This window comes from Eucalyptus grandis, chromosome 8 (genome assembly GCF_016545825.1).
Source record: "Eucalyptus grandis isolate ANBG69807.140 chromosome 8, ASM1654582v1, whole genome shotgun sequence".
In the NCBI taxonomy this organism is placed as follows: Eukaryota; Viridiplantae; Streptophyta; class Magnoliopsida; order Myrtales; family Myrtaceae; genus Eucalyptus; species Eucalyptus grandis.
The window spans coordinates 21,268,011-21,294,508 of record NC_052619.1 but is presented as its reverse complement, the minus strand read 5'-3'; the positions used below and the strand labels follow the sequence as shown (position 1 = coordinate 21,294,508).

General features: G+C 40.4%; 1 protein-coding gene and 1 pseudogene across 6 annotated transcripts; both read right to left on the bottom strand.

Annotated features, from left to right (window-relative positions):
- Positions 1-109: 109 nt before the first annotated feature.
- Positions 110-26,170, bottom strand: LOC104431326 (F-box protein PP2-B11-like). Of its 6 annotated transcripts, none has more exons than XM_039301098.1 (4): positions 26,031-26,146; positions 25,719-25,997; positions 5,640-5,758; positions 4,843-5,520 (listed from the first exon to the last, which is right to left on the bottom strand). In XM_039301098.1, exons 1-4 carry the CDS (start codon positions 26,124-26,126, stop codon positions 4,953-4,955), a joined length of 1,062 nt encoding a protein of 353 aa, XP_039157032.1. In that variant the 5' UTR covers positions 26,127-26,146; the 3' UTR covers positions 4,843-4,952. The 6 variants fall into 6 exon arrangements, with proteins under 6 accessions (XP_039157034.1, XP_039157033.1, XP_010042278.2 ...); XM_039301097.1 differs by lacking the exons at positions 25,719-25,997; positions 26,031-26,146 and adding exons at positions 7,094-7,532; positions 7,628-8,327; XM_039301100.1 differs by lacking the exons at positions 4,843-5,520; positions 5,640-5,758 and adding exons at positions 110-826; positions 11,610-11,728 and having other exon boundaries at positions 25,719-26,111.
- Positions 10,938-11,467, bottom strand: LOC120287753 (annotated as a pseudogene).
- Positions 26,171-26,498: the final 328 nt, after the last annotated feature.

Here is a 26,498-nt window from a genome sequence, read left to right as displayed (position 1 = left end):
CGAACCGAGAGAACTTTTACAAGAATGGTCAAGACGGAACAAAAGATTTCTGGTCATCTGATCATGTCTAATCAGAAAACCAAATGCCCCTGCTTATGAAATGGTCCCATTAACCATGAAAAGAGAACGCATATAGTACCACAACAGAAAAGAAATGCCATACATAGAATGCATCTTAGATAGATAAGCACATTCACACAGCTTTGAACAGGATCCGTTTATTAACACCCCCTTTGTAAATATATATTCTGTAACATCTTGTGTGAAGTGTAATAATCTGTGATATTCACAATATCCCCATTCACCTCATCTCCGTTGACCTATGCGCTGACGACTGCTTTCTTGGGAAGTCATCTGTGTAGGACGAAGCTCAATTCCCTGGATGACTAGCCCGGATTTCCACTTTAAACTTTTCACATCCATCAAGCTTATTTGAACCTCCCCAGTTGGCGGGTCATCCACGAAAAACTCACCCAGATTGATCTCCTTCCACCCATCTCCTCGGTCCCGAGGAGCTTTTTTCTCCCTCGCCTGAAGAACTCTTACCGCAGTTGCATCGCGGAAAATATGCGGTGATCTCTCTTGCACGGTTTGATATTGCTGTCTCATCCTCCCGTCAGGATCAAAATATACATAGCATTGTTCACCCGCAGAACCACAAGAGATGGACACTTCCACTGCTTGAGTCTCAAACCCATAGTTCCCATGCACAAACTTGAAGATAAAGTAAGCTGCATAATATGTGTCAGCAGACAGAAGTCGTGTCTCCATCTTAGCGTGAACCTCAAGCCAGCGTGCTCTTATTAGCTCTGCCACCTCTGGGAATCTTTCAAATAGACAAACAGATTTAGTTACCACACGATAGATGCCAAACATAAGAAGACAGATGACAGTATCCACAGCAAAGAGAGGAAAATGTAACAGCAGTTTGGAGATTGGATGAACCTTGAGACGTGGAATGAACTCCATCTCCAGGAGCTAGGAGTGTCCCCCCACACTATAGACAGATCTCTCGCGCCAACCATATAACACTTCTTCCCGCTCCATTTTTCAAGTGCAAAACTCTGCACGAGACATGGAAAGATCACTATACGTGAAATATTTGGAAAATTAAGATGGTGCCGTCTTTCCATAAGGAACATAATAAGAGTGACGGATGATTATGCAGAGAGAATTACAAGTAGGAAAATGTATCATTCGGTCATTTGTTATGCTGAACAAACAAGGTATTGAACAGATATGATAGTCCTCAAGACATGGCTCCCAAAATGATTAAAATAAGATTGTGGTACTTAAATTAAGTACTCCACTTTAATAAAAATGAAAAAACAAACTAGAGTAACTTCTTCTGCCACTGCTTCAAGAAGACCACTGCAACCAGGTTGTGTTCCATGAGCTTCTCCCAGCAATAGAATACTGCAAAACATAAGAGAATGGATGGTCCATCTTTATATCCAGCCCAACCAATTCTAGGAGTAACACCTTCTAAAGTCATTCTCTGCTTTTGCCTAGTCCTCCCTCAATTTAGACAATGACATCACGTTTTAGCACACATAGACAATGCGCCCTGCATACATAATTATGTCATCACAGCAGACTTCTATGGAACAAACGATGTTCCAATTCTATCCCAAACTTGAACTGAAACCAGTTATGCCACAACAGCCATTTTAAAGCACAGTATTCAAATCCATCCCTGGCTCAGCTGCTGCAGACAGTGCACAAGCCCATCGGTAAAGATGCCCTTCTCACCTACTATTTTAACTTTGAATTCGTTCTAGCGACTATCAATAATTTCTTCAGACTGCCCAGCACAAGCAGTGAAGCCAAAAGCAATCAACCAGCCGACCCAAGTTTTAGAAAGAAAAATAAAACAAAATTGAACCTGAGTGCTGAGCCAATTATTAGAGTTGACACAGACTACCCTTCAGCAACAACGTTGTTAGCCACTTGATATCAAACCATTTGTTCCAATGCGCAGATAATCGAGAGATTGCAGCTGACTACGCTAATCATTGAAAAAGCCTAAAACTATTAAAAAAAGGCTCGATTTTTCTCTTTAACGCGTGTGATGGGCCATGGTCTTCGAGGAGAAGGAGAAGCGGATTACGCAAAAACCGGGGTTCTGCGCAGAAGTTCAAAACCATTCGACCATCAAGCCGATCTCAAAGCCTTCCACCTTCCCCTCCAAGAATTCAACTAAGTCAAGCTCAGGCCCACGAACCCGACAATCATCTCATCCCGCGGCCGCCGTAAAACCAAGAATTCGTCCGACAGAAATCAAGTTACCTTGCGACCGGAGTCGATGAGAAGAGGGTCGCTGCAGAGACGTAGGAAGACGTCCTTCTTCCTAGTCAGCGAGGGCCCAAAAGGCGGCGGCGGCGAGGAAGTGGAGACGATGAGGTCGAGATCGGTGGGGAGGAAGTTGCGCCAGACGGCGTCGGAGTCGGAGGCGGTGCGGAAGGCGCGGGAAACGGCGGCGGAGCGGGCGGCGTCGAGAGGGGTGGTGAGGGAGAGTATGTGGGCGATGCAGTCCTCGGGCAAGGCGCCCAGCTCCACCATCTCTTTTTGTAGGGATGATCGATCGATCGATCGATCGCGTTCGAAGCTCGGTCGGTCCGATGATGTTCTCGTTTCGACTCGATCCGAGGTTGCTGACAACCACAGGCTCAGCCACGAAGCAGATGCCTCCCAGTCTCCCAGCTCTGTCTCTTTTCTGGTCTTTCCTCCGGTCACCCGGAACCCGACCCGGAATAAGACCGGGTTTTATTCGATGATAGAAAAATACTTTCTTAAATCTTTCATCAAGGTGATGGTATAGAAAAATCTCCCAGAAGCCAAAAAGTCTTTACCTATCTTCTCTTTGTCTTCTTCGACCTTCAATCATGGGGTGGTGGGTTTGAGCTAGTCTCACCTTCCCCTCCATCTCCTTTGATTATTTCTCTTTTACTTTTCCTGTTTTTTCTCTCCTGATTTAGATTTGGGAGTTGTGCTCTCCCAGTCTAACTCCACATTTGAGAGTTTGAACTCTCTGACTCTAGTTTTAGATTAACGAGTTAGACTAATGAGTTTTTTTCTCCCGATTTATAGATCTAGGAATTTAATAATGTTTCCGGGGATTCGATACTCTCGTGCTTTATTCATGTACAGGTCCTCTACTTCCAGTTTCAATAATAATTAGAACTTTAGCGTCTCACTAAATTATGAAGATTTGCTCTTCCAAATGTTAGATTTGTATTTATTCAATATATTTTTGTGGTTTCCATACGTCAATAATATAGAGGAAGCCAAATTTAAGTGCGCATCACCAACTAGCAACGCTGTAGTTATTGGAGAATGAATTTCCAGTGTGTGCTCATTATTGACAATAATAAAAGATCTAATGATTGATCGTCAATTGTCTTGCTTTTAGAATAGATATATGCTTAACCCTACCGGTGCTTTGTTGATACACCTTTTTTTTTTTTTCCTGAGTTTGGCTTTGTTTTGTAGTATTCTAACCTTTGTTTTGCTTTAATTTGCTTTACTATGAAAGTCTGTATACTTCTCATATATCCTTTTGAGCCTCGAATATAATTTTTTTTCTAACAAAATAAAAAAAATTCCATTAAGGTTTCACTCTATCCTTAAATGAGATAAATAAAGAAGATGAAGAAAAAGAATTCAAAGAAACCGGAAAAATATAACTTTTTGCTTATGAAATAGAGTTATCATAATAAAGGAATGGACAAAAGCCATCAAAACCTTAGAGTATTCGCGTGGTGACACATTTATTCTAAATTTTCCTTTGGGATATAAAAAATCTCAAACTTATATATGTGTAACATATTTACTATCTGTCAAAGTTCTGTCAATACAAACCTTTAAAATCCTACCTACATGGACATCAAAAAACAAATAGTGTTGACATGGCGCCCACGTATCTTTAGTGAAATAAAAATGATATTTACTTTGGCTGAAAAATTATTTTATGGGACCTTAACGAATGATAAATATGTCACATAAGTACAAATTTGAGATTTTTTACGTCATAAGAAAAAGTCTATGGTAAATATGTCATAATAGATATGTTTTGGAGTTTTTTGTCACAAATAAAAATTTAAAGTAAATATATCAAAGTTTAAAGTAAATGTACAAATTTCTGTTAAGATAATAGTATGGAAAAAATCTCTGGGAAATCGAAATGTCTTTTCCTCTCTCTTCTTTGTCTTCTTCAAGTATAGGGAGGGTATGAGTTAGCCTCACCCTCCCATTCATCTATTTTGATTTGATTTGATTTTATTTTTTTTCTTCTTCTTCTCTGTTCCCTCCACCCAACGCCACTAAGGGCAGCTCTAGCCAACCCAACGAGAGCGACCCTAGCCAGGAAAGGGAGGAGAGAAGGGAAAAAGAAGAAGAAGGAAAAAAAAAAAAAAAACGAAAATGCTCTTGACGGGATAAATGTGTTACAGTTTATAAAGTTGAGAATTTTCATGTCACAAAAAAAGTTTGAGATGAATTTGCTACTTTGGATAAAGCTTGAGATTTTTGGTGGTCTTTTCCCTTCCCATTTTCATTGGTGTGTTCCTTTTTTGATTATTATTCTGATGAATCACGTTAATGCCCTCCACCTTATGCTTAAAGTGTGCAAAATTTGACTGCCTCTTGGGGTTCTCTTACCGCCGAAAATGGAAAATGAGTTCGAACCGAGAGAACTTATACAAGAATGGTCAAGACGGAACAAAAGACTTCTGGTCATCTGATCATGTCTAGTCAGAAAACCAAATGCCCCCTGCATATGAAATGGTCCGGTTAACCATGAAAGGAGCACGCATATAGTACCACAACAGAAAAGAAGTGCTATACATAGAATGCATCTTGGATAAGCACATTCACACAGCTTTGAACAGAATCCAGTTTACTAACACCCCCATTGTAAATATATTTTCTGTAAAATTTTATGTGAAGTATAATCATCTATAACATTCGCAGTATCCCCATTCACCACATCTCCGTCGACCTATGTGCTGACGACTGCTTTTTTGGGAAGTCCTTTTTTGAGAAGTCATCTGTGTAGGACGAAGCTCAATCCCCTGGATGACTAGCCCGGATTTCCACTTTGCCCTTTTCACCTCCATCAAGCTTATTTGAACCTCCCCGGTTGGAGGGTTTTCCACAAAAAACTCACCCAGATTGATCTCCTGCCACCCATCTCCTCGGTCCTGAGGAGCTTTTTTCTCCCTAGCCCGAATAACTCTTGCCACAGATGCATTGCGGAACACATGCCGAGATTTCTTGTGCGGGGTTTGATATCGTTGTCTCAACCTCCCATCAGGATCAAAATATATATTGCGTTGTTGACCTGCAGAACCACAAAAGATGGACACTTCCACTGCTTGATTCTCAAAACCATAGTTCCCATGCACAAACTTGAAGATGAAGTAAGCTGCATAATATGTGTCAGCAGACAGAAGTCGCATCTCCATCTTAGCGTGAACCTCAAGCCAGCGTGCACTTACAAGCTCTGCCACCTCTGGGAATCTTTTAAATAGACGAACAGATTTCAGTTACCACACGATAGATGCCAAACATAAGAAGACAGATGACATTATCCACAGCAAAACAGGAAAATGTAATGGTAGTTTGGAGATTGGATGGACCTTGAGCCGTGGAGTGAACTCCATCTCCAGAAGCTAGAAGTGTCATCCCATACTATAGACAGATCTCTGGCGCCAATTATATAACACTTCTTCCCGCTCCATTTTTCAAGTGCAAAACTCTGCAAAAGACATGGGGAGATCATTCTACGTGAAATATTTGGAAAATTAAGGAGGTGCTGTCTCTCCATAAGAAACATGACAATAGCGATGGATAATTATGCAGAGAGAATTACAAGTTGGTACTGAACAGATATGATACTCCTCGAGACATGATTCCCAAAACGATTAAAATAAGATTGTTGTACTTAAATTAAGTATTTAGGATGCCCATGATCTCCACTATAATAAAAATGAAAACAACAAGCTAGAGTAACTTCATTGCTTCAAAAAGACCATCACAACTGGGTTGTGTTCCATGAACTTCTCCCAGTAATAAAATACCAAAAACGTAAAAGAATCATCACCCCATGAACTTTTCAATTGAATGCACTTGACTCTTTGATAAGTCAACCGTCCAACATTAACCAAACGGTTAGTACAGATGGTCCATCTCTATATCCAGCCCAACCAATTCTAGGAGTAACAGCTTCTAATGTCATTCTCTGCTTTCAACTAGTGCTCCCTCAATTTAGACAAGGACATCACGTTTTAGAACACATGGAGACAATTCGCCCTGCATTCATCATTATGTCATTACGTGCATGTGAGCAGAGACTGCACCAACGAGATACCTTCACCAGACTTCTGTGGAACAAACGATGTTCCAATTCTATCCCAAACTTTAACTAGAACCAGTTACGCCACAGCAGCCATTTTAAAGCACGGTGTTCAAATCCATCCCTAGCTCAGCTGCTGCAGACAGCCCACAAGCCCATTGGTAAAGATGCCATTCTCACCTACTATTTTAACTTTGAATTCGAGTATCAATAATTTCTTCAGACTGCCCAGCAAAAACAGTGAAGCCAAAAGCAATCAACCAGCCAACCCAAGTTTACAAAAGAAAAATAAAACAAAATTGAACCCGAGTACTATGCCAATTAGAGCAAAGGCTTAAAATTGAGCTGACACGGCTTATGCTTCATATCTTTGAGACCACCCTTCAGCACGAACGTTGTTAGCCACTTAATATCAGACCATTTGTTCTAATGCGCAGATAATTGAGAGATTGCAGCTGACTACGCAAATCATTCTAAAAGCCTGAAACTATTGGAAAAAGGCTCAATTTTTGTCTTTAACGCGTGTGATCGGCCATGGTCTTCGAGAAGCGGATTCCACAAAACCGGGGTTCTGTGCAGAAGTTCAAAACCATTCGACCCTCAAGCCGATCTCAAAGCCTTCCACCTTCCCCTCCAAGAATTCAACCCAATCAAGCTCGAGGCCCACGAACCCGACAATCATCTCATCCCGTGGCCGCCGTAAAACCCAGAAGTTCGTTCGACGAAAAATCAAGTTACCTTGCGACCGGAGTCGATGAGAAGAGGGTCTTTGCAGAGACGTAGGAAGACGTCCTTCTTCCTATCCAGCGAGGGCCCAAAAGGCGGCGGCGGCAAGAAAGTGGAGACGATGAGGTCGAGGTCGGGGGGGAGGAACTTGTGCCAGACGGCGTCGGAGTCGGAGGCGGAGCGGAAGGCGCGGGAGACGGCGGCGGAGCGGGCGGCGTCGAGAGGGGTGGTGAGGGGAGAGTACGTGGGCGATGCATTCCTCGGGCAACGCGTCCAGCTCCACCATCTCTTTCGTCGGGATGATCGATCGATCGCGTTCAAAGCTCGGTCGGTCCGGTCCGACGATGTTCTCGTTTCGATCGAGATGATAGTACAGAAAAAAAAGTCTCCTAGAAGTTGAAAAGTTTTTCCCCCTCTCTCCTCTTTGCCTTGTTCGGCCTTCAACCTTGAGCTATTCTAGGAGAAAATATTAGGTGTGTTTAATATGCCATGTAAGATTGATACAGTAAACCATACACTACAGACACAAGGCAAATTTGGGCCCACCTGTCAACTACCATTTCTCCGTTAACACTCGGTCTCTCTCACCTTTACTCTCTCTCCCTCTTCTCTCTCTACTTCTCTTTTGTTTCCTCTTACGTCTGCCGTGGCTCAAGCTCTAGTTGGCTCATGGCTGACCTGCTCACAAGCACGCCGACGCTCATACGTGGCTGTCACCGCCTGTGCGGGGCCGCGGAACGGGTACTCGCTTGAGAAGATCAAACCCATCTCCCAAATGGTCTCTGGGACGACAACCGAACGGGCAGACGGACAAGGGGAGATGAAATGAAAAGTAAAAACCCAAACTTCCTTGAAGAATCTCACCAGGCGGGGTCGGACGCGGAGCTGGGAGAGGGAAATGAGCAGATGGGTTTTGTAAACGGACGCGTAGGCGCATTGGGTCGGCTTTGGTTTCCTTATTTAATGCGATTTCATCACGTGGGTCGTCCTCGCCTGTTCCTGGGTATTGTTCGACACTCGCAGCCAGCCATGGACGACACTCGCTCGACCTCAAACTCGGAGCTTTGGTTAGCGCTCGAGTTTCGAGCTCGGCCTCAAGCCATCTCACCGCAAACGAAGCTCGACGCAGTCTCCGTCCCGCAGCGCGCCGTCCCTCCTCGACCTGAAGCGGCCAGAGCTCGAGCCATGGCAGACGAAAGAGGAAAGAAAAGAGAAGTATAGAGAGAAGAGGGGGAGAGAGTTGTGGGCAGAATCGGAGGGAAGGAGAGACAGTAAAGGTGAGAGAGACGGAGTTAATGGACAAAGTGGGGGCTAATGGGTGGGCCCAAATTTGCCACGTGTCTATTAGTGTATGGTTTACTGCACCATCCTACGTGGCATATTAAACACACCTCATATTTTCTCGCTAGTCTCACCTTTTCATCCATATGTTTTGATTTTCTTTTGAGCTTTTTTTTTTTTTGTACTTTTCCTCTTTTTTTTCTCTTTCGATCTAGATTTGAGAGTACTTCACCAATCTAATTCTATTTGAGAGTTTGAATTCTCTAAATCTAGTACTAGATTAAGGAGTTCTTATCTTCCAATTAAAATCTAGGAGTTTAATAGTTTTTCCGAGGATTCGATATCCCTATGCTCTATCCGTATACAAGTCAATGATGATTATAGGAGCTTTAACGTCTCACTAAACTATGAAGATTTGCTCTTCTAAAGGTTAAATTTGTGTTTATTTAACCAATTTTGATTGTCCCATATGACAATGGTGTAATGAAAGTTGAACCTAGGCACGCACTGTCGACTAGCAATCCCGTAATTATTGGAGAAGGAATTTACAGCATGGATTCATCACTAACAATGATACGAGATACAGTAATTGTCCGTCAATTATCTTGCTTGACAAATCCATTCTTTTAGAACAAGTGTGTGCCTAACCTTGCCAATACTTTGTTGATCCTCCCTATGTTCTGGATTTTACTTAATTTTGTAGTATTCTGGCCTTTGCTTTGCTTCAATTTACTTTATCATAAAAGTCTATATACTTCTCATTTATTCTTTTGAGTTATGAATGTAGTTTTTTTTTTTTGACAAAAAAAGAAGAAAAAAAGAAAAGCTTCCATTAAAGTTTCACTCTTTTCTTAAATGAGATAAATAAAGAAGATGAAATAAAAAAATCAAAGAAACCGAAAAGATATAATTTTTAGTTTATGAAATAGAGTTATCATAATAAAGGAATGGACAAAAGACATCAAAGCCCTAGAGTATCCTCCTTATGTTCTGAATTTTACTTTATTTTGTAGTATTCTGGCCTTTGCTTTGCTTCGATTTACTTTATCATAAAAGTCTATATATTTCTCATGTATTCTTTTGAGTTATGAATACAGTTTTTTTGACAAAAAAAAAAAAAAAAAGAAAAGCTTCCGTTAAGGTTTCACTCTTTCCTTAAATGAGATAAATAAAGAATATGAAATTAAAAAAAAAAAAATCAAAGAAACTGAAAAGATATAATTTTTAGTTTACGAAATAGAGTTATCATAATAAAGGAATGAACAAAAGCCATCAAAGCCCTAGAGTATCCTCATGGTGACACATTTATCCTAATTTTTGTTCTAGGATATGAAAATTCTCAAACTTGTTCATGCGCGACATATTTATAGTCTATCAAAGTTTTGTCAATACAAACCTTTAAAAGCCTACCTACATGGATGTCGAAAAACAAACTGTGTTTATATGGCGCCCGTGTGGCTTTAGTGAAATAAAAACGATGTTTGTTTTGGCTCAAAAATTATTTTACCTAACTTGACGAATGATAAATGTGTCAAATAAGTGCAAGTTTGAGTTTATGGTAAATGTGTAACAATAGATATGATTTTGAATTTTTATGTTACAAATAAAAGTTTAGAGTAAACATGTCATAATTTTTTTTTCCAAAGTAAACATGTTATAATTGGCATAATTTATTTTTTTAAAAACTTTTTTCCATAAAGAGATTCACTTAATTATTAAATCAAGCTAGGTCTCTCCAGCTGAGCCAAGCATCAAGGCCTTGTATGCGCTAGCGATTGGCACATAGAGGAGTGATTGCCCAAGTTTCTCGGCCTGATATAACACACTATCAATTTGTTATTTCTAGAGTAATTTTCTAGATATCTTATGGAAAATTGTATAATTATCAAAAGCCTTATGTTTTGAAATTAATTTCATGAAGTTGATGATAAAGCTGATGATAAAGAACACATACGTCCTAGTGGATATTATGCACTTATTACACAACAACCCCTTAGAGAAAGGGCCAAGCAAGGCAAGCAAGGTAGACAATAAGTAGGAGAATGGAAGCTTGGGCTCTGAGGGGTTTGGGGTTGCTCATATTTTACAAGACAGTTAACTTAGCGCTAAAAGCAAGACAGAAGTTTTTAATTAATATATCACATACAAATTTATGGAATTTTTTAATCTATGATAGTGAGGGTCACTGCACGCTCTCTAAATCAGTGTTGAGTGCTTGTAACAACTTTGCTCACGACTTGAATTTATAGTCTTAGGCAAAATAGCGTGACAAAAACAAAAACCTTAATATTTGTATGCCTATCGTGTTTCCTCTCTCTCAATAAACAAATGATTTCTTCTTCTTCTTTTTTTGTAAAGCGGCTTTAGCAATTTTCGACCAGCTTCCGCACATTTCAACTGGTCCACCTCTCCAAACGATCTTAAGAGACGTTGCCCTGACACGTTCTACATTTCACTCCTAAAATGTTATAAAGAAGGTTCGCACCGATCATGGATAACATTTCAAAATAATTCCCCCTTTTTATAAACACCCCCTTGTAAATATATATTCCGTAACATCTTATTGTGAAGTATAATCATCTGTAATATTGACAATATTCCCATTCGCCTCATCTCTGTCGACCTCTGCGCAGAAGTCGATCTATGCGCAGACGACTGCTTTCTTCGGAACTCATCTGTGTAGGACGAAGCTCAATCCCCTGGATGACCAGCCCGGATCTCCAGGTACCACTCGTCACGCCCATCAAACTTACTTCAACCTCCCCACTTGGAGGGTCGTTCACGAAAAACTTACCCAGATAGATCTCCTTCCACCCATCTCCTCGGTCCTGAGGAATTTTTTCCTCCGTTGACCAAACAACACTTGGGTCCATATCCGGCCACCTCTCTCGCGCGGTTTGATATTGCTGTCTCCACCTCCCGTCGGGATCCAAGTATATATCGCGTTGCTCAACCTCAGAACCAGAAGAGATGGACACTCCCACTGCTTGATTCTCAAAGCCAGAGTTCTCATGCACAAACTTGAAGATTAAAGTAAGCTGAATAATATGTGTCAGCAGACAGAAGTCGCGTCTCCATCTTAGCGTGAACCTCAAGCCAGCATACTCTTATGAGCTCTGCCACCTCTGGGAATCTTTCAAATAGACGAACAGATTTAGTTACCACTAGATGCCAAACATAAGAAGACAGATGACAGCATCCACAGCAAAAGAGGAAATTGTAACAGCAGTTTGGAGATTGGATGGACCTTGAGACGTGGAATGAACTCCATCGCAAGGAGCTAGGAATGTCGCCCCATACTATAGACAGATCTCTTGCGCCAACCATATAACACTTCTTCCCGCTCCATTTTTCAAGTGCAAAACTCTGCACAAGACGTGGAAAGATCACTATACGTGAAATATTTGGAAAATTAAGATGGTGCCGTCTTTCCATAAGGAACGTGATAAGAGTGATAGATGATTATGCAGAGAGAATTACAAGAAGGAAAATGTATCATTCGGTCATTTGTTATGCTGAACAAACAAGGTATTAAACAGATATGATACTCCTCAAGACATGGTTCCCAAAATGATTAAAATAAGATTGTTGTGCTTAAATTAAGTACTCCACTTTAATAAAAATGAAAAAAACAAACTAGAGTAACTTCTTCTGCCACTGCTTCAAAAAGACCACTGCAACCAGGTTGTGTTCCATGAGCTTCTCCCCGCAATAGAATACCACAAAACATAAGAGAATGGATGGTCCATCTTTATATCCAGCCCAACCAATTCTAGGAGTAACACCTTCTAAAGTCATTCTCTGCTTTTGCCTAGTCCTCCCTCAATTCAGACAATGACATCACGTTTTAGCACACACAGACAATGCGCCCTGCATACATAATTATGTCATCACATGCATGTGAGCGGAGACTGCACTGACGAGATAACTTCACCTCCACAGCAGACTTGTATGGAACAAACGATGTTCCAATTCCATCCCAAATTCGAACTGAAACCAGTTATGCCACAACAGCCATTTTAAAGCACAGTGTTCAAATTCATCCCTGGCTCAGCTGCTGCAGACAGTGCACAAGCCCATTGGTAAAGATGCCCTTCTCACCTACTATTTTAACTTTGAATTCGTTCTAGCAAGTATCAATAATTTCTTCAGACTGCCCAGCACAAGCAGTGAAGCCAAAAGCAATCAACCAGCCGACCCAAGTTTTAGAAAGAAAAATAAAACAAAATTGAACCTGAGTGCTGAGCCAATTATTGAGTTGACACGGCTTATACTTCATATCTTTAAGACTACCCTTCAGCAACAACGTTGTTAGCCACTTAATATCAAACCATTTGTTCCAATGCGCAGATAATCGAGAGATTGCAGCTGACTACGCGAATCATTCTAAAAGCCTAAAAATATTTAAAAAAAAGACTCAATTTTTGTCTTTAACGCGTGTGATGGGCCATGGTCTTCGAGACGCGGATTCCACAAAACCGGGGTTCTGTGCAGAAGTTCGAAACCGTTCGACCCTCGAGCCGATCTCAAAGCCTTTCACCTTCCACTCCAAGAATTCAACTCAGTCAAGCCCCAGGCCCACGAACCCGGCAATCATTTCATCCCGCGGCCGGCGTAAAACCCAGAATTCGTCCGACGGAAATCAAGTTACGTTGCGACCGGAGTCGACGAGAAGAGGGTGGGTGCAGAGACGCAGGAAGACGTCCTTCTTCCTAGTCAGCGAGGGCCCAAAAGGCGGCGGCGGCGGCGTCGGAGTCGGAGGCGGCGCGGAAGGCGGGGGAGAAGGTGGCGCAGCGGTCGGCGTCGACAGGGGTGGCGAGGGCCAGGGAGAGTATGCGGGCGATGCAATCCGCGGGCAAGGCGCCCAGCTCCACCATCTCTTTCGTCGGGATGATCGATCGACCGATTGCGTTCGAAGTTCGATCGGTCCGATGATGTTCTCGTTTCGATTCGGTCTGAGGTTGCTGACAACCACGGGCTCAGCCGCGAAGCAGAGGCTTCCCAGTCTCCAGCTTTTTTTTTTTTTCTCTTTTCTGGTCTTTCCTTGGGTCACCCCGAACCCGATTTGTTTGGTGATAGAAAAATACTTTTCAAAAGCTTCCGTTAAGATGATGGCATGGAAAAAATTTCCGAGAAGTCGAAAATTCTTTTCCTCTCTCTTCTATCTCGTCTTCAACCTTCAATCATTGGGAGGGTTTGAGCTTACCTCACCCTCCTCCATCCATTTTGGTTTTCTTTGAAGTTTTCTTATATTTTTTCCATTTTTCTCTCCTGATTTAGATTTGGGAGTTATGCTCTCCCGATCTAACTCCAAATTTGAGAGTTTGAACTCTCTGAACCTAGTTTTAGACCAATGAGTTTTTTCTCTCCCTATTTAGATATAGGAATTTAACAATGTTTTCGGGGATTCGATACTCTCGCACTCTATGCATGTACAGGTCCTTTGCCTCCAATTTCAATAATGATTGTAGGAACTCTAGCATCTTGCTTTGCCAAAGGTTAGATTTATATTTATTTGATATATTTTGGTCATCTCTATACGTCAATAATATAGAGGAAGCCAAATTTAAGCATGCATTGCCAACTAGCAAAGCCGTAGTTATTGGAGAAAGAATTTCCATTGCATGCTCATCATTGACAATGATACAAGATTTAGTGATTGATAGCCAATTATCTTGCTGACAAATCTGTTCTTTTAGAATGAGTATATGCTTAACTCTACTGGCGCTTTGTTAATACACCTTGTTTTTTGAATTTAACTTTGTTTTGCAGTATTCTAACCTTCTTTTACTTCAATTTGCTTTCAATTTGCTTTATTTTCTAACAAAATAAAAAAGCGTCTATTAAGGTTTCACTCTATCCTTAAATGAGATAAATAAAGAAGATGAAGGAAAAAAATTCAAAGAAATCAGAAAATATAACTTTTTGTTTACGAAATAGAGTTATCATAATAAAGGAATGGACAAAAGCCATCAAAACCCTAGAGTATTCCCGCGGTGACACATTTATTCTAAATTTTCCTCGGGATATAAAAATGTCAAACTTATTCATGTGCAACATATTTACTATTCATCAATACAAACCTTTAAAAGCCTACCTACATGGACATCGGAAAACAAATAGTGTTGGCATGGCGCCTATGTATCTTTAGTGAAATAAAAATGATATTTGCTTTGGCTGAATTTTTTTTTTTACAGAACCTTAATGAATGATAAATATGTCACGTAAGTACAAGTTTGATATTTTTTACGTCATAAGAAAAGTTTTGAGTAAATATGTCATAGTAGATATATTTTGGGGTTTTTATGTTACAAATAAAAATTTAAAGTAAATATATCACAGTTGGTATAATCTGTGATCTTTTTATGACTTTTTCCTTAAAGAAATTCACTTAAGTAAAACTCCTCAATTAATTCTTTTCATTTATTATGCCCTTATGCAAGATTGTGCCAAGCCAATCGACACTCTTATTAGATCAAGCTAGGTCTCTCCAGCTCAGCCAAGGCATTAGGGCCCTATATGCACTAGCAATCGGCACATAGAGGAGTGGTTGCCCGAGTTTTTCGGCCTAGTATCACGCGCCTTGCATTCTTACTCTTGCAAAAGATTAGCATGTTATCCCTAAAGTAACTTTCTAGATCATCTTCCATAAATCATATAACTATCGAAAGCTTTATATCTTGAAATTATCAAGTTAATGATAAGATACAAGTATGTTCTAGAGGATATTATGCGCTTATTATAAAACAACTCCTTAGAGGAAGGGCCAAGCAAGGGGAAAACGGGTAGGAAAACTGGGAGTTTGGGTTCTTGAGCAATTTGTGTTGCTCATATTTTAAAAGGCAATTAAACCTAGAAGTTAGCGCCTAGATCAAGAAAGAAGTTTTTCATTAATACATCATATATAAATTTAAGGAATTTTTTTATGTCTAAGATGGCGAGGGTCAGTGCACATTCTCTAAATCAGCGTTGAGTGCTTGTAACAACTTTGCTCACGACATGACTGTTGAATGAGTCAATTTCTTTTTGGTTTGTTTTTCATGTGTTAAAAGTCTGTTAAGCACTCCTATTATGTGGGTTTGTTGCTGTATGTGTTAAGTTAGTGGGCTGTGGTAGTTACCTGTTGGTGTAAAGCATATATAAAGGCTATGGCGTCAGTTTTATATGTTGTTCTACAGACAGTTCTTCTTCCTTTGTGTATATCTTTCAATCCTATATTTTTCAACACTAGTATCAGAGAAAGGTTAGGAAGAAAAGTGTGTGTTTGAGTACTATAAAAAAAGGTGAGAACTAAAAGAGAGCTTTTTGCAACAAGTATTTTCGTTTGCTGCAGTCAAAAGAGAGTATTGTAGTAGGCTATTTTTGTTTGTAGCAACAGCAGGTTGCTTTTGTAGTGGTTCTGTCTTTCAGCGGCAATAATGACCTCGGAAACATTTGTACAACTAGCTATTCCACACTTTAATAGTCACTATGATCATTGGAGCATGCTAATGGAGAATTTTCTCAAGTCCAAGGAGTATTGGGATGTTTTCTCGGGAGTTTCCGAACCTGATGAAGTGGTTGTGTTAACAGCAGCATAAAGAACAGCTTTGGATGCATCAAAATTGAATGATCTCAAGGCCAAAAGCTACCATTTCCAAGTAATTAACAGATTCATTATGGAGACAATTCTTTGCAAGGATACCTCCAAGAAAATATGGGATTCCATGAAGAGAAAGTATCAAGGCTCGGCAAGAGCAAAGAGGCGGCAGCTTCAAATGCTTCGTTCGGAGTTCGAAATGTTATGAATGAAGTCGAGAGAGATAATCACAGAATTCTTCTCTCGGACAATGGCAATAGTTAATAAGATGCGGATTCATGGCGATAAGACGGAGGATGTCACGATGAGATTCTTCGATCCTTGACACCAAAGTTCAACTTTATTGTTTGTTCCATAGAAGAAGCCAAGGACATTGAAGAACTTTCCATTGATGAATTGCAAGGATCCTTGTTAGTTCACAAACAAAACTCCTACAGCAAGAGATAGAAGAGAAGGTTTGAAGGCCTCAACTGGAGATCATTCTTTATTAGCAACAAGGGTGAATAGAAGAAGAGGCAGAGGAAGAGGGAACAACAATCGCAACAGCTTCAACTTTGATCAAAAGTTTGAAAGACATTCCTATCGTGATTTCCAAGGGAGAGGAAGAAGTCGTGGAGGACGACATTCAACTGGTTTTAGGCCAAGGTCAACAGACAAATCCAAAGTGGAGTGTTTTAGATGCCATAGGTATGGGCATTACAAATCTAAATTTCGAACTAATCTGAATAGACAAAGTATGGAAAGAACTAACTTTGTTGAAAAAGAAGAAGAAGCATCTCTTTTGATGGTGTGCCATAAGAAGGAAGAAACTCAATCAAACATGTGGTATCTCGACACTGGTTGTAGCAACCACATGTGTGGAGATAAGAAGATGTTTTCTAATCTGGACAAATCGTACCACAACACCGTGAAGTTTGGTAACAATTCTATTGTGTTGGTGATGGGGAAAGGAACAGTGGCAATTCATCCAAAGGGGACTTCGGTACAAACTATCTCAAATGTATTGTATATCCCTGAATTGAAGACTAATCTGTTAAGTGCTAATCAACTGCAAGAGAACGGATATGAAATCTCTATTAAAGGTGAGATTTACAAAATCCAAGATGAGAAGCTAGGTTTAATTGCTGAAGTCAAAATGACGGGCAATCGGATGTTTCCACTGTATCTCCATAACACTACAAATTCATGTTTCTCTGCAAGATTGAAGGAGGAAGCTTGGCTATGGCATTTTCGCTATGGGCATCTCAATTTTGGTGGGTTGCGAACATTACATAAAAAAGAGATGGTGGAGGGTCTTCCTCAAATCTCTGCTCCTTTGGAAATTTGTGAGGATTGTGTTGTTAGCAAGCAACATCGTGCTCAAGGAGGGTCTTCCTCAAATCTCTGCTCCTTTGGAAATTTGTGAGGATTATGTTGTTAGCAAACAACATCGTGCTCAATTTCCATAAAGAAAATCATGGAGAGCAAAAAGCCCGTTGGCATTGGTCCATTCAGATATTTGCAGACCAATATCTCCAATTTCCAATGGAGGTAAACGGTATATCATTACCTTCATCGATGATTTTAGTCGGAAGATTTGGGTGTATTTCTTGCAATAAAAATCTGAAGCTTTTGTAGCTTTTAAGAACTTCAAAGCACTTGTTGAAAAAGATGGAGGAAATCAAATAAAAGTCTTTCGCACAAATCGTGGTAGAGAGTACAACTCACTTGAGTTTATAGATTTTTGTGTGAAACATGGCATCAAGAGACAACTTACAATAGAAATGGCGTATGTGAGAGGAAGAATCATACCATTTTGAATATGGCGTGAAGTCTCTTGAGGGGAAGTGTCACGCCCGAACCCCGAGCGCGTGCCCATCTCTATCTGGTTTATAATAATTTATGACTTCCCAGGACGAGTCGCCGACCCTTTCCATTTTATTGCACATGCGGAAGCGAAAAGAAATCCCCTGATAGTAACCATCTTAGAATAGAAAAGCAGGACAATAGATTCACAAACAAACATATTTTTATATATACATTGAGTCATGTACAAAAGTCTATGGCCAAAAGACTACAAAAGACTGGCCTTCCAAAAGAAGCGGTCCTAACTGACCTATACTTCTGATCACCTCCTCTCAGCTCCAGGTCCTCCACTCGATGACCCTGAAAATGTTGTCCCACAACAGGATGAGATATAATCTCAGCGAGTCTAAGCTCTAAATCTCAATTAGGAAGGAAATACGCCCATAAGTGTCCTAATCACACAATCACACACTTAGCATAGATGACTTATCTCGTCTCAGTTCCACACTGCAGGTCAGTATAATTCAAATACTCAATTAAACAATTCAATTCAAATCCACCATCAATCAGTCGATTCATTCGACTCCATGCCATCAATGTCATTCATATATTATGTCGATTCGAACATTGCTCATCTAAGCTGAAATAGATATACTCATATATCATTGCTCCCCAAAGCTGACTAAAATTTGCTCACCGAAGCTGTTAGATCAAATAATGCTCACTAAAGCTGCTAAATAACAAGTGCTCGCCGAAGCTGATGTCTAATGTGCTCACCAAGGTTGCTAAAGCATTATTGCTTGCCATTGCTCACTGAAGCTGCTAGAGATCTATAATGATGTTAATGCTCCCCAAAGCTAATATAGATCTATATTGTTCACCTAAGCTGATTTGGTACTCAAAGACCACTTTCGGTGTCAACACCCGACACCCGGCATTTTTCAATTAAAATACCAATATATCACAATCATCACTCAATTTAACAATACAGCATTCAATTGCAGAAACTAAACACATCACTACGATCAGCTTGAAATTCTATCGAGCGGCTCTCCCGGTATAATTTTCGGAAAAATAATTAATAATTAAATAATTACCGAAATTAATTAAATAAATCAATTTAAATTCTAACAATACTAACCTAGGCTAGAATCATTAAATTAATAGCCAATACGGACTCGGAAAAATTCCCGAACCTTTCTAGATAAATAGTACAATTTATTTAGGCGTTAGCTAAACCATGCTAACCACCTAACATGCTCAATTAAATAATTACATTTCTAATTTAATCTAACTAACCACCTAATTCCTAATAAAATAAATCTAAATATCCCTTAAACGTCATTAACCTACTAAGCAGATTTTAGAGTATTAACTCACCAATTAATTACGGAAACTAGTTCACTACAACGACGGTGCGACGATGGCGCGACGATGGCCGAAATCTGAATTTTCGGCGGCGTCGGCGGACTTGGGCCGGGCCTAAAACAGGCCCAACAAATCTCAGCCCAACGGAGATTTGTTTTCAACTTGGGCTGGGCTTCACTTGATTCGCGAGCTGAATTCGCTAGGCTTTCGAGACTGGGCTTGACTGAAAATGGGCTTCAAATTACTGGGCTGATCTTGCTTTGAAGAAACTGTTGGGCCGAATTGTGGGCTGCTTGCTCACGGGATGGGCTTCAAGTGGGCATGCGGCTCGATGAGCTCGCTGGGCTGTTGAAAACGTGGGCCAAAGAAATGCATTGGGCTGCACTCCACATGCAAGAGGAGCAGCAAAGTCCACGAGCTGAAGAAGCTGGAATTCACGGTTGGCTTCGTGCGTCGCCGCAGACCTTCGCTGGAAGAGTGGACGGCTCGAAGAAATTGAGGCAGCAACGAAGATGGATGAAGGGCGGCTAGATTTCTTGTCGCGTGGAGAGGGCGTCGAACGTGAGGCAGCAAAGGAACAAGCGGAGTCAACAAACCGCTTCTGTTGGATGATGGTATTTACTCATTAAATGGGGCTGCAAGAAATTTTTTGGTCAAAGATGATGAGAAGGCAGCAAATTTCGGTGGAGCAAGAGGGATGGAGCGGTGGGCGTTGGTCTTCGTGAGGGAGAGAGAGACGCTCGGTGAGTGGAGATGTGGGCGAGTGATTGCGGTCTGGTCGGTGGGGACAACAAGAGAGGCAACGGGGGCTTGGTGATTGATGAAAAATAAAGGGAAAATGAAAGCAAGGTAGGAGCCAACGGAGAGGGAGAGAGAAATGGTCGAGCAGGAAGAAGATGATGAAGACCGAAGGGGAAAGGAGCGTATGGGAGAAGATTGAGGGAGAGGAAGCCAAAATATCCAATTAAATATCTCACATTCATCATTGTTTGGTCCCACTAGGCCTTTAACATTATCTTCATAGTCTCCTAATACTTTCTAGCTCAATTTTCACTAATTCAACCCAAAAGATACCAAAATGCAGCCCTTCTCTCTTTGATCCGAATTTTAATCTTTGGTCTCCAATTTCTTTAACAATTTTCCCAAATTCAACGTCTAATTTTGATGTAGAAAAAGCCCACATAATTTCTACAAGTCTCCTTCACCATATGGCTTGGTTTGCAAGTCGAAAATCTCTTCAATTCAGCCAATCCGAATTTATGTTATTTTTCCGCGACGTCCGAATCGATATTCTGTAAAAAACCTCGGAATCTCTGAAAATTATTTGGAGAATGAGTTGACGTTCCTAAATTAGCTTGTAACACCTCAGAACTTTCAATTTTTGAAATTGGGTTCAAATTCGTGGTTATTTTCAATCCGGCGCGCTTTTAGCGTGACTTAGTTTACTAGGTAACTTTTAGAAATTTTTTGTACAATTGACCCATGATCGATTTATCTTGAGTCACAATATACGTCTTCGACACATTGGCGACTCTCGATTATCGTAAAAATCTCAAGGTTTCAAATACGAACACAGGGTACCCAAAACGATAGAAAATCAATTTAGTGCCGATTGATGATAATTTTGCAATCAGGTGGAATCACCCACATTTTGATCATTGTCTCGGTCAAATCGACCTATCTCCGATTTTTTATCGATTTTTAAGTGTGCCGTAATGACTCTTGCAAATTAGCACGGTCGAGTAGTCGATTCCTGATCAAATTCTCAATCCTTTTTGCATTAAAATCCCTTAATAATTTTCCTAGATAGTCTAGTTATCTCTTGAGTGATCGATTCAGAGAATAGCACTATAGACACGTCGACGAAATGCCCGATTTATTCAATTGAAATCAGATTTGAAAAATCAGGATGTCACAGAAAGTGGAATTCCAAAATGTTTCTAGCTTGAAGTAGTCAAATGGAGCATTTATATTTTAAATAGAAGTCCCACTCTAACTATTCAAAATAAGACACCAAAAGAAGCTTGGAGCGGCCAAAGACCTGCAATAGATCACTTTAGAATTTTTGGGTGTATTGCTTACGCCCATGTTCCTGACCAGAAGAGGAAGAAGCTAGATGACAAGGGAGTCAAATGTGTTTTTCTTGGCATTAATGATCAATCAAAAGCCTATAAACTTTATGATCCTATGACCAAGAAAATCATTATCAACCATGATGTGATTTTTTATGAAGAACAAACTTTGCCGTGGGGTGAGCAAGGTGTTGGTAAGCAAATTTCAACGAATTTTGAAAATGAAAATGAGCTAGTGCAACAACCCACAACAACCCAAATTGCCACAGGTAGTGTCCAAAGCACAGCAGAAGTTGCGGAACCTGAAAATCGGCCTCATCATGTTCGACGGAGGCATGCATGGATGAGTGACTATGAAGTAACATGAGTTGATCAATATGAAGATCCACTTACCCATTTTGCTTTGTTTTTAGATTGCGAAACCTTTGATGTGCAGTACAAAAAGAAAATTGGAAGATAGCAATGGATGAAGAAATCGCAGCTATTGAGAGGAATAACACTTGGAAGTTGACAGATCTTCCAAAATAACACAAAACAATTGGGGTCAAGTGGGTGTACAAGATAAAATTGAACAAGAATGGTAAAGTTGACAAGTATAAGGCGTGCTTGGTGGCAAAAGGCTACAAGCAAGAATTTGGAGTGGATTACAAAGAAGTATTTGCACCCGTAGCAAGACTTGACACAATCAGATTAGTAATTGCATTAATAGTACAAAATTCATGGCCTATCTTCCAATTGGATGTGAAGTTAGCATTCTTGCATGGTGATCTTCAAGAAAAGGTATCTGTTGATAAACCTTCTGGTTATGTGAAGCTCGATAATGAACATAAAGTTTATAGATTAAAAAAGGCACTATATAAAACAAGCTCCTCGAGCTTGGTATAGTCGCATTGATGTCTATTTTTTGAAGAAAGGTTTTAGAAAATGTCCATATAAGCATACACTCTTTATTAAAATTGGTGATGGTAGAAAGTTGCTTCTTGTATGCTTATATGTGGACGATCTTATTTTTACTGGAGATGATAGTGCCATGTTTGACAAATTCAAGGAGTCTATGATGGATGGATTGAGATGTCTTAAAAGAAGTATGTTCAAGAGATTTTGGACAGGTTTCAAATGAATAATTGTAACCCTATTACAACTCCAACTGAAGTTGGATTGAAGCTCTTGAAAGATCTTAATGGAAGCAAGGTGGAGAGCACTCTCTACAAGTAAATTGTTGGAAGCCTAATGTATTTGACAGGGACAAGACCAGATATCATGCATGCCATGAGCCTTATAAGCAGGTATATGGAGCACCCAACAGAATTACATCTACAAGCTGCAAAAAGGATTTTTTGCTATTTGTAAGGAACTAAAAATTTTACCAAAAAAAAAAAAATTGGGCTATTCTATAAAAAGTGAGAAAAGTCAGATTTATTTGGATTTACAGATAGCAATTATGCTAGAGATGTTGATGATAGAAGAAGTACTTTAGGGTATGTCTTCATGCTTGGTTCAGGGGTGGTTTCATGGTCTTCAAAGAAGCAATCAATTGTTAGTTTATCAACAACTAAAGCAGAATTTGTTGCTGCAACTTCATGCGTCTATCAAGTCATATGGTTACGGAAGATTCTTGGAAAGCTTCATTTCAAACAACAAGAAGCAACTACAATCTATTGTAACAACAGCTCAACTATCAAGCTGTCCAAAAATCCAGTTCTACATGGGAGAAGCAAACATATAGATGTGAAGTACCACTTCTTAAGAGATCTTACAAAAGATGAAGTAGTTAAGCTAGTTTTCTGTAAAAGCGAGGATCAAGTGGCTAATATATTCACCAAGCCCCTAAAGTTGCCCATGTTTCATAAACTAAGAAAGCTCCTTGGTGTCCGTTTGTTGGATATTCCATTTTGAGAGAATGTCCTTTAAACTAATTGTTTGCAATATCAGTTTAAGGGAAGGAATGTTAAATGACTCAATTTCTTTTTGGTTTGTTTTTCATGTGTTAATAGTCTATTAAGCACTCCTATTATATGGGTTTGTTGTCGTACGTGTTAAGTTAGTGGGCTATGGTAGTTACCTGTTAGTATAAAGTCCATATAAAGGCTATGGCGTCAGTTTTATATGTTGTTGTGCAGATAGTTCTTCTTCCTTTGTGTATATCTTTCAATCCTCTATTTTCAACGATGACTTGAGTAGTCTCGTGCAAAATAGAGTGACAAAAACAAAGACGTTAATATTTTTATGCCACTACCGTTTCTTCTCTCTCAATGAACGAATGCTTTCTTTTTCTGTAAAGCGGCTTCAGTAGTTTTCGAGCCAGCTTCGGCTCATTTCGATTGCTCCACCTCTCCAAACGATCTTAAGAGACATTGGCCTTCGAGATTTTACTCCTAAAATGTTCTAAAGAAAGGCAGGGATAACATTTCAAAATGGTTCTCCCTTTTTATAAACACCCCCTTGCAAATATATACTCTGTAACATCTTATGTGAAGTATAATCATCTGTAATATGGTCAACATCCCCATTTACCTCATCTCTGCCGACCTCTGCGCAAAGGTCCACCTATCCGCAGACTGACTACTTTGTCGGGAAATGATCCGTGTAGGACGAAGCTCAATCCCCTGGATGACCAGCCCGGATTTCCAGCGACCACTTGTCATCTTCTTCAAGCTTACTTGAACCTCCCCAGTTGGACGGTTGTTCACGAAAAACTTACCCAGATAGATCTCCTTCCACCCATCTCCTTGGTCCTGACGAATATTTTCCTCCGTTGACCGAACAGCTCTTGAGGATTGAGCTTGCGAGGTTTGATATTGCTGTCTCAACCTCCCGTCAGGATCCAAACATATATCACGTCGCTCAACCTCAGAACCAGAAGAGATGGACACTCCCATTGCTTGATTCCCAATGCCAGAGTTCTTATGCACAATCTTGAAGATTAAGTAAGCTGAATAATATGTGTCAGCAGACAGAAGTCGTGTCTCCATGTTAGCGCGAACCTCGAGCCAGCATACTATTATGAGCTCTGCCACCTCTGGGAATCTTTCAAATAGATGAACAGATTTAGTTACCACACAATAGATGCCAAACATAAGAAGACAGATGATAGCATCCACAGCAAAAGAGGAAAATGTAACAGCAGTTTGGAGATTGGATGGACCTTGAGACGTGGAATGAACTCCATTGCAAGGAGCTAGGAATGTCGCCCCATACTATAGACAGATCTCTTGCGCCAACCATATAACACTTCTTCCCGCTCCATTTTTCAAGAGCAAAACTCTGCACAAGACGTGGAAAGATCACTATACGTGAAATATTTGGAAAATTAAGATGGTGCCGTCTTTCCATAAGGAACATGATAAGAGTGACAGATGATTATGCAGAGAGAATTACAAGTAGGAAAATGTATCATTCGGTCATTTGTTATGCTGAACAAACAAGGTATTAAACAGATATGATACTCCTCAAGACATGGTTCCCAAAATGATTAAAATAAGATTGTTGTGCTTAAATTAAGTTCTCCACTTTAAGTAAAAATGAAAAAACAAACTAGAGTAACTTCTTCTGCCACTGCTTCAAAAAGACCACTGCAACCAGGTTGTGTTCCATGAGCTTCTCCCCACAACGTAAAAGAATACCACAGAACATAAGAGAATGGATGGTCCATCTTTATATCCAGCCCAACCAATTCTAGGAGTAACACCTTCTAAAGTCATTCTCTGCCTTTGCCTAGTCCTCCCTCAATTCAGACAACGACATCACATTTTAGCACACACAGACAATGCGCCCTGCATACATAATTATGTCATCACATGCATGTGAGCGGAGACTGCACAATGAGATAACTTCACCTCCATAGCAGACTTGTATGGAACAAACGATGTTCCAATTCCATCCCAAACTCGAACTGAAACCAGTTATGCCACAACAGCCATTTTAAAGCACAGTGTTCAAATCCATCCCTGGCTCAGCTGCTGCAGACAGTGCACAAGCCCATTGGTAAAGATGCCCTTCTCACCTACTATTTTAACTTTGAATTCGTTCTAGCAAGTATCAATAATTTCTTCAGACTGCCCAGCACAAGCAGTGAAGCCAAAAGCAATCAACCAGCCGACCCAAGTTTTAGAAAGAAAAATAAAACAAAATTGAACCTGAGTGCTGAGCCAATTATTGAGTTGGCACAGCTTATGCTTCATATCTTTAAGACTAACCTTCAGCAACAACGTTGTTAGCCACTTAATATCAAACCATTTGTTCCAATGCGCAGATAATTGAGAGATTGCAGCTGACTACGCTAATCATTCTAAAAGCCTGAAACTATTGGAAAAAGGTTCAATTTTTGGTCTTTAACACGAGTAATCGGCCATGGTCTTCGAGAAGCGGATTCCACAAAACGGGGGTTCCGTGCAGAAGTTCAAAACCATTCGACCCTCGAGCCGATCCCAAGGCCTTTCACCGTCCACTCCAAGAATTCAACTCAATGAAGCTCCAGGCGCACGAGCCCGACAATCATTTCATCCCGCGGCCGGCGTAAAACCCAGAATTCGTTCGACAGAAGTCAAGTTACCTTGCGATCGGAGTCGATGAGAATAGGGTCGGTGCAGAGACGCAGGAAGACGTCCTTCTTCCTAGTCGAGGGCCCAAAAGGCGGCGGCGAGGAAGTGGAGACGATGAGGTCGAGGTCGTGGGGGAGGAAGTTGCGCCAGACGGCGTCGGAGTCGGAGGCGGCGCGGAAGGCGACGGAGAAGGTGGCGCAGCGGCCGGCGTCGACAGGGGTGGCGAGGACCTGGGAGAGTATGAGGGCGATGCAATCCGGGGGCAAGTCGCCCAGCTCCACCATCTCTTTAGTTGGGATGATCGATCGATCGCGTTCGAAGCTCGATCGGTCCGATGATGTTCTTGTTTCGATTCCGATGAGGAATTTTACCTCAAAGTTCAAGAACTGTTTACGTTGTTCCCTTTCCCTAAATGACATAAATGAAGAGGATGAAAAAGAAAAATCAAAGAAATTGGAATGTATACATGTATAGTGAAGTAAGGTTATCGTGATAGAGGAATTCACTTAAGTTAAACTCCTCCATTAATTTTCAATTTTTTCATTTCCCGTGCCCTTATCAAAAACTATGCCAAGTTAGGCGGCGCATGGTAATACTCTTATTTCTCCCAAATTTTGTTCTTTTGTTCTCTAAAACAAAAAAAGAACATAAACTTTGTTTGGTAAAATATCTGGGATTTTTTGTTCTCAGGAACAGTTTTGAAAGAAAAAAAAAACTGATTCTTGTTTATGAATAATTTCTAAAAATAAGTCAATTTTTTTCTTTTGTTCTCTCTCTTTAAGTGGAGGACG